The following is an 18596-nucleotide window of genomic DNA, read 5'->3' on the forward strand; positions in this document are numbered from 1 at the left end:
CGTAAAATTGGCCTTAAACTGTGTGGATGGAAACCCATCTATAAACTGTCGAATGCTTGTCCCATTTCCCCAGCTTAATCAGGTCAGCAAGTTCTTTAAAGAACAGCCACCTCTCATGTCTTGGGAAGTGCAGGTTGAGAGTTTTCATCACCAGGCTAACACTCAAAGGTCTGAGGTCACCCCACACAACAAGGCCTAATCCTGGCCAGTTGTCACCAAGTAATTGGTGCTGAGCTCTTTCTTGGTCAATCCTTCCACCTGCCTCAGTGTTCAGGCTCGTTCTCATGGCCTTCAGGGCACTGCACACGCACACAACTGGAAGCGATACTGTGCCTTACTGGAATGTCTAAAACAGGGCAGTCTGACCTTTTGACACCATGCAGATCCTGGTGTATTACTACCCACCAAAAGCATGCAGAGGTCCCGTTTCCTCTTTGATGAAGTCGTGAGTGTCACCAAACAGATGCTTCAGAGTGTGCACTGCACAGTCTTCTTTTCAAGGGCGCTTCCCAAATGTACGGCAGGATTCTAGGAGGTGTTAAATTCCGTCAAGGATTGGTTTCTGGGTGGTTCATTATTCACTCCACTTGCCACGCTCTCTGTGGAAGCTAAAGTAATTCATTTACCCACAATCCATTTAGAGATTAAGATCTGCCTATCTCCTAGGTACGAGAACTGCCTGGTTGTCTTATCAGAGGGTGTAACTTACACTCAAGTCGTGGACCACAAACTGAGGCTGCGTTTTGGTGCCAAAATGAATGCCACATTTTTTCAAGCATACAACATTCTTAGATTGCTCCTGTCTATATGAGTTTGGTTTGACACACACTTTTTTCCATCGCTATATTGTGTGCAGACTCAAGGTTGTACCTTCATATGACAAAAGCCAGACTGAAAGCAATGTATCCAACATGTATTAGTCTTTAAAGACCACTCTGAGACCCCCAGGCATGTATTGATGTTATTCATACTACCAATATAAGATTCCTCTATGACCTTTAACACAACGTGATGAGGGAGATACTTCAGAGAAGAGTGAGTGAAGATGAGATACAGAGATTTGTATCAACCGCACAGGGCTGTGAGCACGTCTCTACTGCATGAACTGGGGGGCAGGGGTACCGCCGTCACTCAAAACCTGCAGCTCCGTCTGCACAGAATGGCGTGAGTGATCAGAGGAATGTTTAATTGACTCCATTATTTGATCTCCAAATCACAAGGCATCCATTATCACATCTGAGAAAAAAAAGTCATGCTGGCAATGTATGAAAGCACTTTTTCTGTACAAACCACAAAGTTAAGCCAAGCATTTTGCTCAGGTATTTCTGGGAATGATATTATATAGAGCTAGATTTTTTTTTTTTTTTTAATAAAACATTTTTTTGGGTGAAATTTTGAATTTATTTTATCTGAAAAACTTGATGTAATTTTATTATTGAAAAATGCACCGCTATTTTCACCTTTAAAAATTCAGAACCAAAAATTATACAAGTAATCAAGGAAGCATTAAATTGACCAAAAATGACAGTAAGACTTTTACATTGTTAAAAATAATTCTATTTTAAATAAATAATTTTATTCATCGAAAAATCCTGAAAATGTTTTCACCAACATTTTAATAATAAGAAATGTTTCTTGAGCACAACATCAGCATATTAGAATGATTTCTGAAGGGTCATGTGACACTGAAGACTGGAATAATGCTTAAATTTCTAAATTAATACTATATATTTAATATGATATATGTATAAATATGCCACACACACAAAAAAAACTTAATTTGATAAATGTCAAATTTACACATTTCAAATAAATTTGTCATCGTTACAGCTTCATAATGTGAGATCTAAAGTTTCAGTTGTGATGTTTTGTGCAATCCTCAATCTTTAACTCAGCAAGATGCTACCCTCCTGCAGATTTGTTGGCGAAACAGAGGTCTAGTGGGTCTCCACCTCACTGAGCGTACGTGAACGCTGTGGATTAAAGCACACACGTGTGTCCTGCAGTGACCTACCATCTGACTTCAGCAGATGGCGAAGGCTAGGCACCAGATTAGAGCATCCGTCTTTACGCTCATGACCTCATTCCTGCACGTGTGCTGCAGAATGGCGGCCAAATTAAGCCATTTTAGCTGGACTGAAAAGGGGGGAAGCACAGTAGCGTGATTTTTCAGATAGGCTTACAGAGACAGATGAAGAGCATTACCGTGCACTTTCGCCTCCTCAGCTGTGACTATGGTTTAATCCATAGATGACTCAATTTTTAGCCTCTAATGTTGTGCCATTACATGGGTAAAAGTGACACAGTTGGGATAGCGACCCACATGTGCAGGCAATGGATTCAGAGGGACTCGAAGTAAAACTCCAAAAGGTCCCTAAACTCGTATCATAATTTAGTCGAACAAAACACTGGTCCTGATTGTATTTCCTGTTATTTTCAATTTACAAGGTGATTCTGGGAGAGTAAATGTGATCTCATGTGGCAGCATTATTGTGGTTGCTTGTTTACTTGCTGATTTTAGCTCTGAATTAAACCAGTTTACTCGCGTTAAACAACTCAACAATGAATGTGCCAGTGTTAAAATTATTTACGTCAGACTTGACTATATAAACAGCCATTTTTTCACTTAATGAGCTTAAGCAGCAAATGTGTGTTGTAAACTGTAAACAGACGAGGCAGTCAGCCAGGGTTTTGAGGACTTCGGGCCAGGTTTCAAAGCACCTGACGGCGTGACAGTAGGACCCACACTGTGCGTATCTTGCCAGCTCACAGCATAGCCAGACTTTCCCTTGCTGATCAAGAGTCTGGCCCATCATCTGGGCTGGAAATTACCATCCCATGACTGGCACTTATGTCGGGAGGCTCTTATGTGTCTTAAAGGAACATTATTTCCAATGTGGAAATGGTTGTTAAAGGAATAGTTCATCCTAAAATAAAAACTGAATCACTGACAGCCTCATGTTGTTACAAACCCATATTATAATTTTTTCTTCCAACACAGAGGAATTTTAAATTATGTATTGTTCTTTCTTTTCATGTAAAATACATATAAATGAGCATGCAAAAGGATACAAAAATACCATAAGTTGACTATATGATTTGCACACTTATACAAAGTCTTCAGTCATTGTTTGCTGAAAGCTTCCCACCCTGTGGCTGTTAATTGTTACTACAAGAAAATCATTGAGTCAGTGAGTTGGAATTTGAGTTGAACAAATCAGAATCCAACTCACTATTCTCATGAACTTATGAATTTCTATTAGGAGAGCTAAGTAATGAAAAACAGCTTAATTTTGGTTTGTTCATCACATCAAGATTTTGTGTGACTTCAGAATACTTGCAATACAGTTTCATATGTCATATGCACCGATTTTATTGTTTTTTGATATTTTGAAGCTTGACAGCCCTCATGCACTTACATATAATTGAAAAGAGTGGCTAAAAAACTCACTTCTCTCATAAACTCCTACAATGAGAGCTAACCAATGAATAATAACTTAATTTTGGTCTAATCTTTAATCTTGAAAAGAGAATTCACCTATTGAGTTCCACTGAAAATCATGTAGTTGAGAATTGACCTTGAGCAAAATTGAGCAAATAAGCAAAAGCAATAAGCAATAAGCTTTTCCTTTTTAAATTGAATTATCCCTTAAAGTTAGGATTTAGGGGTGTGTGTTTACAGACTGTAAATTGCTCAAAACATTTTTGTTGGCATAGGCAGAGGTGATGGACGAATCTTCAGTCTGACTTCATCTTCCTCTACTCCTTAGTGAACAGCAGGCTTTCCTCAACACACACACATTGTGCTGACACATCTCCACAAACCCAAGCCCCCAGGGCAACAATATGACAAACCTGTCCAATCCTGTCCACACTCTGGAGACACAAACACGACATGAGTCTTGAAGAAAAGCACAGTTTCCTTTCTTTCACTATCGTTTCTGCTTCCAGTTCACCCTGAGAATTGTTGGTATAGATAATAATGTCATCTGTTAGCCACATCTTAACATTTGACCTTAAGGTCAAACCCTCCACATTCCCAAACAGACACGAACATCTTTACATTCACATGTTGCTTGAGAACATAGGAAACTTACGAGAGGAATGATTACAAATCAAACACCAAGAGCCGCTCTTTCATTCACACTTTCCAGATGCTTGCGTTGGCTGAAATGCCTTTGGACCATGCATTCATGAGACTGTATCCAACTGGAAGGACATTATTTAAACACAACCCAAGGCCAGGTATACAAACTCCTAATGAGCTGTGCATCAGCAACAAGCAGCCACAGGCCATGGGAAACATATGCTCCATTCACTTTTTGAGCTCTCGTATAGTATGTAATAGTGGATTTAAAGCAAACGGTTAAAATGTGAAATGTAGCAATTTCTAGATGAAAACTCTTTCTACACCACTTCCAACTAATTAAGAAGTTGTATGTTTCAAACCCTTGAACCATTAATTTGGCTCCAGATGTGCAGCAGATTATTCTATTCATGTCCCCAAAAAAGATATGATCCTGCTAAACAATTGGGCTGCAGTTCATCCATCTTGATTTAGATTGACAGTCCTGTCTGAACTTCTTTACATTAACCTTTCATTCACACAGGCACTCTTCTCATGAACTCAGTGTCTGGGAGAAGAACTAATTAACTTTCTGCATAATATGATGCTTCTAACAGTATGTTTCATTAGCATAGCTCATCTCTTAGGGCTTGCAAGATGGTGACTGGAGCAGAATATGAGAAGAGCACCACCTGAACAATACTTTTCATTTCAGTGACAGGATATTTATCATTGCAGATAGCTCTCGCCTCGAGGACAGGACAGCTTCCCTTTTGTTATCAGAAAACAAAGTTGTTTCAGAGTCCTCCACTAGCCCAGGTTGTGGGTTTTTGAATAAAAAGAAAGATTTCTAGATTATTTGACATGACTTCTGCATTTCAACAATGACTTTCAATAACTTTCCAGAGGTAAAGATGTTTAGAGTGTTTTTCTCATCAGAAATCAGAAAGATGGATCAGAAAGATGTTTTCTGAAAGATAAAAATCACTTATGCTCATGAGTGCTGCATTTATTTGATTAAAAATACAGTAAAATTGTGAAATGTTATTACAAACTGTCTATTTCAATATATTTACAGTGTCATTTATTCCTGTGATGGAAGATATCCGAATTTTCAGCATCATTACAGCATCAGTCTTCAGTGTCACATGATCCTGCAGAAATCATTCTACCGTGCAGATCTGTGTCTCAAGAAACATTTTTATCAATGTTGAAAACCATTTAAAGGCTGCTTGAAATTTTTGTGGAAACAGTATTTTTTTTCCCATAATTATTTAATGAATAGACGTTTCAAAAGAACAACATTTATATGAAATGTTAATTATAAAAATTACAACAATTTGAATGTCTTTACTGTGACTTTTAATTAATATGATTGTTGCTGAACAAAAGCATTAATTTCTCTAAAAAATTCTTAGTGAGCACAAACCTTTTAAGTATTTATTAAGCATTGTCTTTATTTTTATGACTTGCAGTTTTCTAGGAATCCTACTCAGTTCATGGCATTAGGGAGGTTTAGTCAGACATGTAACTTTCCTCCACTAGACATGCTATTTTGCTTTTTGAACAGGATGAACAGAATTGCATGACTTTTTCAGGCACAAGCTGATTAAGAATTTATTGCAAGTCTGAGCCTAATTGTAATTGGACCATGTGGGATATGGGATTCTCCTGTGCTTGGTAATTGGGACTTTTCTTTAGGTTTGAAAGAATAGCCATTACCAAACAGTTCTGCTCATCATGTGTTCCAAGCTGGACGTGAAAGGAGTGATGTCACAGCGAACCCTGATGGAGCTGAGAGTGTGCTTTTATGTATTCTTGTATAATGAGACTTGGAGGTCTCAAGATGTTTCCATAAAGAAGGATGATGGCGCTTATTTACCTTTCGTTTTATTCTCTTCATTCTGAAATGCGGCTACTCACACAGCGTACCCACTAGAAGAAATATCTGGCACTAATGAGTGCACACTCCAATGAGAGAGATTTGCTTTCTACCAGCTTTTTAATATCTTGTCTTGACTTAGTGTTATAGCTGCTGCTCTGCATCATTGGCTGAATTTATTTCATCATGGCATGACTGGAAAGAATGTTAAAAAAAACATTTCACATAATGGGGGTCTCCAGAGGACATTTTAGAGCCATTTTTACATATATTTGAAAGATTATCTGAATAAAAATGTTATACTCCTCATTAATTAATTTCCCTCAGCATTCAATGAATTTCACAGCATGAATATTTTGATTTGATTTTGATTTTGATTTTGATTTTGATTTGAAAAAAATTGAAAAAAAAAATAATAATAGACTTGCCTTGAAAGTTTTGATTTTGATTTTGATTTGAAAAAAATTGAAAAAAAAAATAATAATAGACTTGCCTTGAAAGGTTAAAGAATGGTCCCAAACCATATATAGGAATTTTTGGCAATATGGAATATGATAGAAACTTGATAGGCTTTTTTGGGATAAGCAATGTCCTGGCAACCATCCACAATATCCTAGCATCATATCTGAGAACCAGTCACATTTTCTTCAGAATTTCCGAGTCTTTCAGATGTGAGCAAACAGTGAATGTTGTGATAATACAATAAATAAAACAGCAATATGAAGCGTGACAATAAATCATAATGTTAAAGCTGTAAGTGCAGATATTATCTCTACGTATCTTATTTATAGGTCTGTGTGAGAGACTATCTTTCACTGAAATATGCCTGAAATTCCAGGATATGGTATTTTGTCTTTTCTCTGGGGTGAAATGATGTTAATCTAGTGTGCGTCTGTATCAGGACCGCCGCTCTGTCAAACTCTAATCACCCTGTACTTCCGTCGCTCTGGGCCAGAGTGCACTGAACCACTAATGTGAGATCGTGCACCTCATTAAAACTGCCAGCGAAATATTTATCTACCCCAGCCAAGAGGGAAATTCTAGTGATTCCAGCAAGGCATATATGAGTACGTTGTCCTCCAGTGTCAACGATGGCGTGCTCTTTAACGCTCTACTCACTATGGCAGTCAATGAATGATGTTAATTACAATAATTTGACATACTGTAGTAGTCAAGAACCCGATGGCAGGTATTGACTAAACAGAGGCTGCTTATTAGGATAGACAAGCAGGTACATTTCTCTCAGGACTTGCATATAGTTTTTCACTATTTGCAATGCTAATATTTATACATATTTACTTGTATTTATCGAAACTACTTGAATTAATACATATTCAAGTTTTCAAACTATACAATTAATTGAATTTTGGCAGTTGTGTGAGTGTTATTCAGTTAAACATATTAAATTGTGTGTGTGTAACTGAATAACACACTCACACAACAGCCAAAATTCAATTAATTGTATAGTTTGAAAACTTGAATATGTATTAATTCAAGTAGTTTGGAAATTATTGTTGATTTGCTTTTTTTATTATTAAATTGTCAAATATATTTGTCAAAATGTAGTTTTGGTGGTCTGGCTGAAATTTTGGTACTTTCATTGTTTGTTTGTTGGATTGTTGGATTGTTTGTTATTGTCTATGAATAAACTTATCGTCCTTCACAGGTCAGTGAGAATGCAAAGCAGGACCTGAAAGATGGTCTTGCTCTCTACAATGCAGACAACAACATTGGGCTGAGAAATGCCTGGAATATCATCCAAGCCGAGGTAATCTTTGTGAAATTATGAATACGTTGAGAATCATGAAAATACTTTCACATACTAATATCTGGAACTGAAGCAAGTGTGGTTATTATTAAAATAATAATATCATTGTGAAGTGAAAAGTATCATTGTCCCTCTGCATGACAGTGGAAGTGTTGTGGTGTAACGGGTTACACAGATTGGCACGAGGCTCTGAAAGAAAAGGTGGTGCCCGACCGCTGCTGTCAAGAGCATTATCAGGAGTGTGGCCGCAACTCCACCAACATGTTCTGGACACGGGTGAGTGGACACCTGCACTTCAACCAATGATGATAATGTTGTCATAATTCCCCAGACCTTTAATCGCCTTGCCGTGTGCAGTGAACTATACATGTACTGCATTTCAAATGCACGACATTCAATTTAATCATCCCCATTTTGAATACATTTGAATTGTTGCTCTTATATTCACTGATTCGAGACAGGATCAAAGAAAAGACAGGAGGTAATAACCGGGAGGATTTCTTTTTTTCTTTCTCTCTTCTGTCCTTGGACAGAAAAGAGAAATTATTAATAAGTGAAAGACAAGTAAAAGCCATGGATTTAAGACATCTCTGTTGGTAGGAGCTCTAAGTGCGTCTGTGAAGTACCAGAGTCATGTATCTTTATGTATTTCTGCTCACTTTTGGACACCGGATGCGTTTGTCTTCCCTATGGGAGCTGATTTAACTTATGAAAACTCATTTTAATGTACTGAATATTTAAATGAGATTGTAGAGAGTCTCTTGAGGGAATATTTTGTGCCACTGACAGAGCTGTACATCAGCAGCTGATGTTTGACGTCAAACTGTCACAGTCTTTATCTGAAGCTTTTAGTTGCCACAGAGGTACTAATGGAGTGTATGCGGATGAGACATTTCCATTTAGTGAATTCTCAATGTTCTTTTCAAAAGCATCTTTCATTAAAGCAGAACAAAGCATACTTGAAGTTTATAAAGCTGCCACGAGAGAAACTTTCGAATAAATTTCGAGATTTCCTTTGTGTGGTCTTCTAGGTAAGGGAATTACACAAGGACGCATTCGTAGTCACATTAGTCTGAAACCACAAGCCGTTTAATTGTCAAATTTATCTTCTCCCCCAGCAGTTAAGCACCTAGCCAACAAAAGGTCTTAAATTGCTTTGAATTTACAGAACAAGAGGAATTTTTCAAAAAATTTGCACAGAAGAGTTTTGCCATTTCAGAAGATGTTATATTGTATTACCAGCACAGTTTTGCTGGTTTGCTGGATTTCCTTTTCAATACCTTGGTGTGAAAAGCAGCCCACTGTTTTCTTTTCTTTTTTTTTTTTTTTTTTTTTCTCGCATAACCACAAACAGTATATCGCTGAATGTGCTTTTTTCAGTTTTTTTGTTGCGAGTTGAAAATGCAGCCACAGCAGTCGCTCGCTCGCTCGCTCAAGCATGTGCTCAAAACCAATTCCAATGCTGCTGGACTTCAGCTAATGTTCGCTGGATCAGAATGAACTACTAGCAAATTAGAAATGAAACATACACAGTCTGTTTGTATTAGTTAAGATAAATAGATCTTGTGACTTTTCCTGTCTTCCAGGGATGTTACGAGAAGGTTGAAGAGTGGCTTGAAGATAATAAGCACCTACTCGGAACCATCGGCATGTGTATCTTGGTAGTTCAGGTAAGATTGTGTGCGTTGGTGTGTTTTGCCATCACTCAGTGTCAAATGCAGTGGTGATAATGAGTGCGCCTGTCTTGTCTGGTTCTGCTGAAACAGTGAAGAACATGTGTGGACGCCACAGTCAGCCCAGGAGAGAAAATGTGAACTGCTCATTAGAGCTTGTTGATACCCAAATATATAGAAAGTGAACCTGTCGGCCCCACATGATGTCTTGCGGCAGGTCATTATAGCCCTAGACAACCCATGGATTCAGTGCATTTGATTATCAGTGCGGCCTGGTCTAATGTGTACATACTGCGGAGGTGCTTTGCATTAATGTCAGGCAGATTTGTATTTTTTTTTTTCTAGAAACTAGGCAGAGATATGTCAAATATAGTCCATGCTTCAACAGTAGTTTGACTATATATTTTGTCATGTTTGCTACTTTGTCACTTTTAAAGTTAGCAAACTGAATTTGAGAGTATCTCTTAACAGTTTCACAGGTGGTCAAGTCCAAATCAGGTTTACTGTCGTTTATCACAGAACACAAATACGAATTGTGGTAAAAAGTGAAAAATGCCCATGATGTATAAGATAAAATGGACTCTCGATTAATCTAAGAGTTCTTGTAAGCCTGTGGTCAGTAATTACCTGCAGTTTATTGAGGATAATAGCGCACAGGGTCTTTACTAAGTATTTTTCTCAGTATGGACCAAGAGGTGATCGCAGGCATGTAAACACTTGTTACATAATCCTCCTCATGGGCTGAGCTGGAGCAAAATCACAAGTGATTTACTTTCATCTCATCCAGTAAAAGCCAGCCATAATCTGGTTTTTAGTTGCTAAACTGCATGCACTGTGTTTTGTCATTTTAAATTATTAGTGGGGTCTGCTAATGCAATACTTTGGGATTTGAACAAACCTCTCAGTACCATGGTACTTTGATATATTCCATTGTAATTTTAGATTAACATTCATGTCCAAAGAATGAAAATATGATTCAAAAGTTAATGAAAGTTCACATTTGACATCAGAGGAATATATGTTATTTTAAAATATATTAAAATAGAAAAGTTATTTTAAATGGTAATAGTATTTAATGTAATTTAATTTGATCAAGTAAATGCAGCCTTGATTATTACGAGACTTCTTTTTAAAACAAAAATCTTACAAACCCCAAAGTTTTGAATAGTAGTGTGCATGGTGTAAAAGTTAAAATACAACAATATAAACATGTTACAAGGTCCAGAAATCTTCATAATAATATTGTATGTCATTGTGCTGTAATTCTTTCTCTTAAGAAGCCATGGATTCTGAAAGGATTCTTTTCCCTATGGGTTTCGACTTGTAGTTGTCAGACATTGCTAGGGGCCTAGACTTCACCACTAGACTCACACTGAAGTCTGTGTGAGAGCCTGCCAAGATTTACAGTTCAATTTCTGTGGGAATTGACAGTGTAAAGAAGAAGCAATGCGATAGCATTAAGGCTCAAAGATGTGAGAGAATCTGATTTAATCCACGCATGGAGTCTGATGGGGTTTCTTGCTCATGTGATAAAAACTGCAGGTTCTGCAGCTTTAAGATAATGACTGTGGAATGTCGACCACCGCTGTGCGTTTGATGTATCAGGATGGATCTAAAAATGAACTTCAAAGAGTCAGTATATTTGCAACACAGTTCCGTTTACCTCCGTGAATATGCTTCACATCACCAAACCTCCTTTTTTACAAAATGAGGTCAATTTTCCAAAGACGGTCTGCACTACCTGGAGAAAGCTATCCATTGGCAGCTGCTCGGCTGATTTGTGCAGCCTTGGAAGCATGTGACCTGATTGCTGCCACCTCTACATGCTGAACTAAATCAACTGAACAGTAGAAAATGAACTGAAATAAACTGGCCAATGGCTAAAAAAAAATGCAAATGGAAAAACATCTACATTAAAAATAACTATGATTTATGCTTTGCTTTCAAAAAATATCAGTTTACATTAAATTACAGGTGGATTTGTAAACACTACTAGTTCATGCATTGGGTGCATTGAAGGATGTTTTACAGCATTTATGAATCATGCTTAATTTTTACATTTTACATTAATTTACAAACGAATGCTAATCGATTATGAACAAAGGTGAATTGACCTTTTGCAGGGAGTTTGACTGACAGGCGATCTGACCAATCATAATGCCAAATCTGCCATTTTTGTCTGACAAAAAGAAAACAGACAGGATAATTTATTAACATCGGTGGACTTTATTTTGAAAAATGGTGTGTATTGACATCTTTCTGCGTTTGAAACAAGATACCTTCTGGTGTTCATTCATGTTTATTTCATGCTATTACTAGGAAAGAGAAAGAAATGAGCGGTTCATGTGCCACTTGATCTGGCACTTGATAAAAATAAAAGATTTGTATAAAAATCCTGTTTATTGTTAAATCACAATATCTAATGCATTAAAACATTAAAAAAAGTAAATAATTAAATGCATTTATGATTTTTTTTTTTCATATTTACATTTGCATCAATGAAGAAAGCTGCTTTTTGGTAGCAGGTCTCATAATGGTCTAGGCACAGCAGGTGATAAAGGCATATGCCAACTGACCAACCCATGAATTTCCTAGTGTTTTATTAGGAATATGTCCAATGTTGTGTCTCCATTAACCCAGACCATCTGTGTTTGCTGACATATAGCTTATGTGTTTCACACTAACCCTTACATTTGGATTTTGTCGTTCCAGCTCCTAGGAATGGCCTTTTCCATGACACTGTTCCATCAGATCCACAGAAGCGGGAAGAAGTATGATGCTTAACAAGGCCGTTTCTCAAGGGAGGAGCCCTGGTGCATTATGGGACAGACTCTGGAGGACAGCTCCTCCTCTTGTATCTAACTTTCCCACTGGTCAACCCCTCTTCCCATTAATTCCCCAGCTTATACCTTACCATCCTGTATAGACTTCAGTCATGGTCTTTCTCTTTTCCACTCTTTTCCCCCATCTGCTCATCTGCCAAAGAGACCCGGGGACAGAGAGGAACTAGAGGACCGACTCTTGGCCAGCATCCTCCCCATGAGGCCTCTGACTTGCTTCATCTCCTCTAGAACCTATATTTTAAGCTTGAACTAACTAACCTTTGCAGGAAGGAGAATAATGACAACAAACTGTGTGGCTTTACTAATACGTAAATCCTTCCACCCAACATACAGGATGATGAGAAGACATCAGACTGATAACCTTCAGGGTGGGATGAATTTGAAAAGCATCACCATCTACCATCTACAGTGTAAATGACATACAGTTTCATTTTAGCATGATGCGGTTTTGTACAAGACAGAAAACTGTCATTTTGGCTCAAGAATTTTTTTGTTTGTTTGTTTTTATATGTGACTTTGCCCCAACCCCATAATTGTCATTTTTGTGCAAGGATTGGAAGAAGCCTGTACAAAGAGTTAAAGGTATGGCCAGGAATTTGAGCTTGTCTGAGTGTGTTGGTAATCAAGCCTTTTCTTATGTTTAAAGGTTTGTGATTTGTGGACGCATCAAAACGTGCTGAAAGTTTCACTCTAATGAGAACCATCACAATCTAATGTCAGTATAATTCATCAAACAGGGACTGTTTTACCTTATACAGATGGTCTAATTAGCCAGCCGTGCATATAGATGCAAAAAAAATCCTCTGTTAACCACTAAAAGGTAATTTTAACCAAACTGCTACTGAAAGTTTTTATAGAAGAAGATGATGGAAGGTTACAAAAGTAAGTAAACCAGGCATGTATAAAAGGCAGAGCTTTGTGAGTTTGACCATTTCCCCACATTTTGTTCATTGATTTCAAGTCTGTACCCTAAAAATCGTTAAGACAAAGCCTAATGATACAGATTCCACCTAGTTCATGTTAGCATATCTCCCCAGGACAGTAACGTTTATGTTTTTGGGAAATTAATTTACTCCCCTTTCTTCCATGGAACATAAAAGGAAATAGTTTGAAGAATTTTGCTCTTTGCTGTTCAACAAAAGCAGACCTGATGCTTTCAAACTTTTAAAGGAGGGGGGGAAAATAGTGTAATAATAAAGCATATGATTTAGTTTGGTGCTCTACGTTATATTTCAAGTTTTCTCCAGTTTCTTCAATTCGAAACATCCTTGCTTGCTTCGGAACAGGCAACCCTCCACCAGCTCTCATTTGTGCATATGCATATTCAGACTTTGTGTATAAATCTGTATTTCATCAGGTTTTATGGTACTGTCAGTATCTTACTTTTAATATGTAAATGTGCTGAGCTGCAAGATGGTCATTTATAGAACTTTGTGATTGATGGGCTTTCTTATTCTGCAGCATGTTCTGACCTTTCCGACAAGTTCTGTGGGCACATATTACATGTGGGCTAGATAATGGCTTAAATTGGTGGTCTGTTGTCCTTTTGTGTCCTACGGAAGAAAATCACAGGGTACAGAGTGACATGAGGTGACATGTCTTTTTGACTGAACCGTTTCTTTAAAGTATCCTTAGCAGGAAATCTAGCACTAATGCCAACCCAACAGAACTGTGAAAACTGTCAGTAATGCTTCATTGCAAGATATAAGTCAAGTATTACAGTTAAATTGTATACAGTACAGCAGAGCAGAACCAAACACAAGCACAGTCATAGTGTAAGTTATAGTAGACCATAATCCACCAGCCATAACTCATCTTAAGAAAAGCGTCTGCAGTGTTTCTGTTTCGGCACACCTCAGCTTTATATCCTGGGCTGTTTTTCTGGGTCTCTCTGCTCTTTTCTGCCTCCATCTGTCTTTTAGTTTCAAGCATTTGGCTGTAACGGTTACATTCCTGCTGAATGAGGTGATAATGCTTCTGTATCACACAGCCTAAAGGGACTTGGTTCAAAAGAAACGCATCTTGACAAGGAAGTTTTGAAGTGAGAGTGTGTTTACCAGCAGATGGTTTTTAGGGGTTTAAAATCACTTAGCAATAGATGGGGCGTGATGATGGCTGAGAGACAGCCAGAGTGGGGTCATCTGATGGTCTCCAATCCAGACTGTCACTGAGACTACTTGCTGTCCCTTAAGAGCTCGCCCTGTGCGCGTTGCTTATGTGTGACCGAGAGGGACGTTATAGAGCACTCGAGAAAAATAATAACACCTCTCATCCTATCAAACACTCACTGACACACAATCTCTGTTTACTGTATTTTAGAAAAAGTGCTTTATATTAAGAAACAGTTGGGACCAGAAGCGACAGCTACTTCTAACGTTCATCCTGTGTTGAAATGGAGGGGAAAGAGTGCTTCTGCTCTGGATGAGTGTAGGAACTCTGTCACTGAACACTGCTGCTATAAGAGCAACCTGAGGTTATTACGATAGTGGAAAAAGTAAAAGACTGAGAGACTGCAGACTCAATTAACTCACACTCTTGCCTGCAAGCATTTAAAGTCAACATGAAGCCAAAATGTACCCTGTTTACTTTTTTGACCTTTTCTTCCCCCGGTCTTACATTAGCCAACTAAACATAATATTAAATGTATAATCAATTCATTATGTTATTTATTTATTTTTCTTTACATATATACACACAGGTGTATTATATATATATTGTTAAATGATTGCATTTATAAAAGAACCCCAGTTTAGCTTACTACATTAGGTTATGCAGCCATTCTTACATTTTACCAATAGTAAAAGTGTTCAATTAATGTTGGTTAAGAGTGTTTCATGTTGGCTTTAATGCATTTGTTGTTAATGTGGCATTTGTATCAGGAGGCCTGAAATCTACAGCATTTTTCAATCAATTCTGCATGTTCACCATCGCTAACAAACCAAAACAATGCAAGCTAATTTTCTAATACACAATTAGACAGTCTACACAGTCAACATTATTACCATCATAAATGAAAATGTTTGTGTGTGTGTCACGCCTGGTGGTGTGGCTTCAAACCCATTTTTGCTTCAAGAACACTGTGGAGTTAGTCAATACTAGCTCTGATTAGGTTTGTGCTCAGTGTACTGTCTCTAACCCCACCGCACTGAACTTCAGTGACGTGTCCCAACCCTCTTATCTGACTGATTTACACACTTTAGTTGTAAAATTGCATCCTGTGAACTAATCCAACATGAAAGTTTTCCAAGGTTTAAGAGTTTGGAAAGATTTTTGGTCCTTGTTCCAATGTTTTTCATTTTTTGAAAGATGTACTTAAATCCGTCTCTTACTGTTATTCGTATTTTTCAAAAAGTATATACTGATGTATATACGATACCCAGTTTTCCATTATATTTTTCCACTTTTATAGACTATATTGTGTATTTAAATCTGAAATTGTCAGATGTTGAGTTGTTAGTGTTGAAGGACACTGTCATGTTGAACAACCAACAACAGTTTGGCATTAGCAATTTTCATTGAACCGTTTTTTTTTTTTTTTTTTGTTTTTTTTTCTGTGTTTTTGTGTATTTGTTTATGGATTTATGCATTTAAATATTTATCTTTTGATAATCCATTGCAAATGTGTGACATCTGGGCATATTTGTTTAATATGCAACAAAGATATTGCTTTTTGCTAACTGTCTAAATATGCCTGTCAAATATCTAAAGGTGCGAGAGAATCTCAGTGCTTGATGCTCCAATACAAGGGTTGTAATGTCATTATTTTGTTGTTGTTGTTGTTCTTATTTGTACATGTCATCATTGTTTTGTATCATACATTTTGTCATGTATTGATTTTAAGGGTTTGTTAAGCATAGATTGATAAGATTTTGCATTATAAACCTTTAATTATTTTCTAAATGTTTTTGCCTTTCCTGATCTCAGTTTAAAATTAATTTATGTTGGGTTTTCATCTGTAGATACTATCATGCAGCACATGCAAATTCACATTATAGTTTCTAGCAATTATAAAGTAGTTCATTATTAATAAATTGCCTAATACAAAGGAATTGTTCATTATCAGAAAGGCAAGGTCTCTATATTTCTATTATATTGGAGATGGCCCAGAAAAATGAATATCTCCAGAACATCTAAAAGCTTGCACACCCATGCCATCTGTTTGTATATTTTTTCAAGTCATTGCAACTAAGTTTGTACCCATTCATTGTGTTTTGATGTTTCATTTTTCTTTCTTTTTTGTTTTTGTACCTATTGATTAAAAGAACCAAAAAGGGGTAGATCTGAATGAAATGTTGCCATTTGTTGGTACTGAATTCTGATACTTTTACAGAGACAACAAAGCTTTTTATTGGTGATCTAAATGACCACAGGGCAACTAAATGAATTATGGAATTTATTTCCTCCCATTAACAGACACTGTCATAAAATGATCTATTAATTTTGTATCCTTGGGATAAAAAAGGATCTAAAAAGTAATTGAGTTCTATAATTGCCGTCATATCTGTATTTTTGTACTGCCATCCTAACCACCACCAGTAAGCTGCATATACAGCTGTAGAAACGAATGCTCTGGAGTGACGTGTTTAATGTAGTGTCCTGGTGAGTGGCAGCTATCAGATATCTTGTGAACCCAGATTTGTCCTGTGGAGTATTTTGCTACATGTAAAGCACTATAAATAAATTAGGTGGTGCACTAAATTGCATTCTTTAAATCCTACTATTTTTTAAATAAAGGAACGTGTGTTGCCAAACTACTGTGCGAACCGTCTTTTTCATTTTAATATGCTTTATATGTACTCTTTTGGAGGCTTGAGAATTGTATGAGTTTTACAATGGAGGTGGCATTTCATCATCTCTTTTAATTTAAGATCACACTTTATACTTGTATTTAACTCTTGTGTTATGTTTGAGTTTGGGTTTGAGTTTTATGTTGCTGGTCAAATTGACTGTATTTGTATTACATACATTTCACACTACAATTCACCAGATATCACATGAAAATAAATAATAACAATAATAATTCAAGTAAAAACAGTAAACCTTAATACATCTCACACATGACAACAAAAATATGAGAACAAAACTATAAACTATATAAAAAACTATATTTAACAACTTGTTTTAAACCTTTCATTTTCAACAAAAATAACTTGTTTAACATTTATTTAGTTGTTTTTAATTCTCTTTTTATTTAAATAATGTTTTGTGTGCTTTCATGAATGAAATGCATTTCCTCAGATAAAATCATCTGCCAAATGTATACATGTACATTTTAGAGGGTTATTAAAAACCTTTTTTTTTTTTTTTTTTTACAATGAAATCGTGGGTCAAACTGACTTGAGTAAAATTGTGGATGCAAATACAGATGTCCCACAACAATGCTGTTCTTGGCCGGATCAATACTCTTATAGCTACAAGATATTTTGAAAGCTATTAGTGTCTGAGTATGGTAATACAAGTATTATGATAGACTATACTGGATCCATATTGCATACGCCCAGTGTATTTGTGGATGAGGGCAGAAACAAACAAATCAATGTCTTGGATCTCATGAAGTGCACTGGTCTGTCTCCGAACTTTCAAAGAAAATCCTTTCAGGGCCTGTAGCAATAAACCTGTGAGAAAGACTCTCAACAATCCAACTGATTGTGCTTAGGCTCTTCTATTGATAATGGATTCATTGAGTTTTGTTTATGGATTCAGTAGAGAGAGAAGGGATACCGGTGAGAAAATGCAGTCAGATGACCAGCAGAACCCAAACTACTCCCGAAACTGCAGTTTCATGATGGGTCATTTATAGTAAGAATGGCTTTCCAGCAGTAAATTAGCGCTTGCACTGCCTGCCCTGGTTACACAGTCCTTGATCTACCAAGAGTCTCACAGCAGCCTGCTAATGAAATCATCACTTTGAACCGAAAAGCAGGCAGGTGACAGTCTGATTCATTGAAGTCTCAAGAGTCTCTTTCTTCCCAATGTGTCTGTCTATTATCACCCACTGCTATATCTTCTCATGTTGAGATAGAGGAGAATATTGTCAAAACTAGAACACCCAAAAAGCCTTGTCTGAAACTGAAACTGAAAGTTCTTGCCCTGGCCGTACTGGTGATAGAAAACAATGAAACAGAGCTTTCAAAGCATCCAAAGGTGGCTTTTTATGTATCGTGGCGCTCTGGACATTTCTACAGACACTAATGTATGTGGAGCATCAGTCCACATTTACGAAAACTGTTGAAGTCCATTTCAGGCCATGGGTGTGGACTGAAACGTACATGGATGGCATATCTGTCTGTTTTTTTAATCTTCAGCTTCTAAAAATCTGTGATAATGGACAGGCAGGTGAGCCTTACCAGGATGGAAATGTTCT

At 37.0% G+C, this 18596-nt stretch overlaps 1 protein-coding gene across 2 annotated transcripts in view; it reads left to right on the forward strand.

The window, feature by feature from the left end:
* LOC109110776 (tetraspanin-9-like) overlaps positions 1–15781 on the forward strand; it is a 165390-nt gene extending 149609 nt beyond the window's left edge. For both annotated transcript variants that reach the window (XM_042775525.1, XM_042775524.1), the window contains 4 exons: positions 7615–7716; positions 7861–7992; positions 9303–9386; positions 12102–15781. In XM_042775525.1, coding sequence (XP_042631459.1) covers positions 7615–7716; positions 7861–7992; positions 9303–9386; positions 12102–12173 — 390 coding nt within the window. In that variant the 3' untranslated portion in view covers positions 12174–15781. The remainder of the gene's footprint in view (positions 1–7614; positions 7717–7860; positions 7993–9302; positions 9387–12101) is intronic.
* The last annotated feature ends 2815 nt before the right edge of the window (positions 15782–18596 follow it).

Source organism: Cyprinus carpio, chromosome A18, assembly GCF_018340385.1.
Source record: "Cyprinus carpio isolate SPL01 chromosome A18, ASM1834038v1, whole genome shotgun sequence".
NCBI lineage: Eukaryota > Metazoa > Chordata > Actinopteri > Cypriniformes > Cyprinidae > Cyprinus > Cyprinus carpio.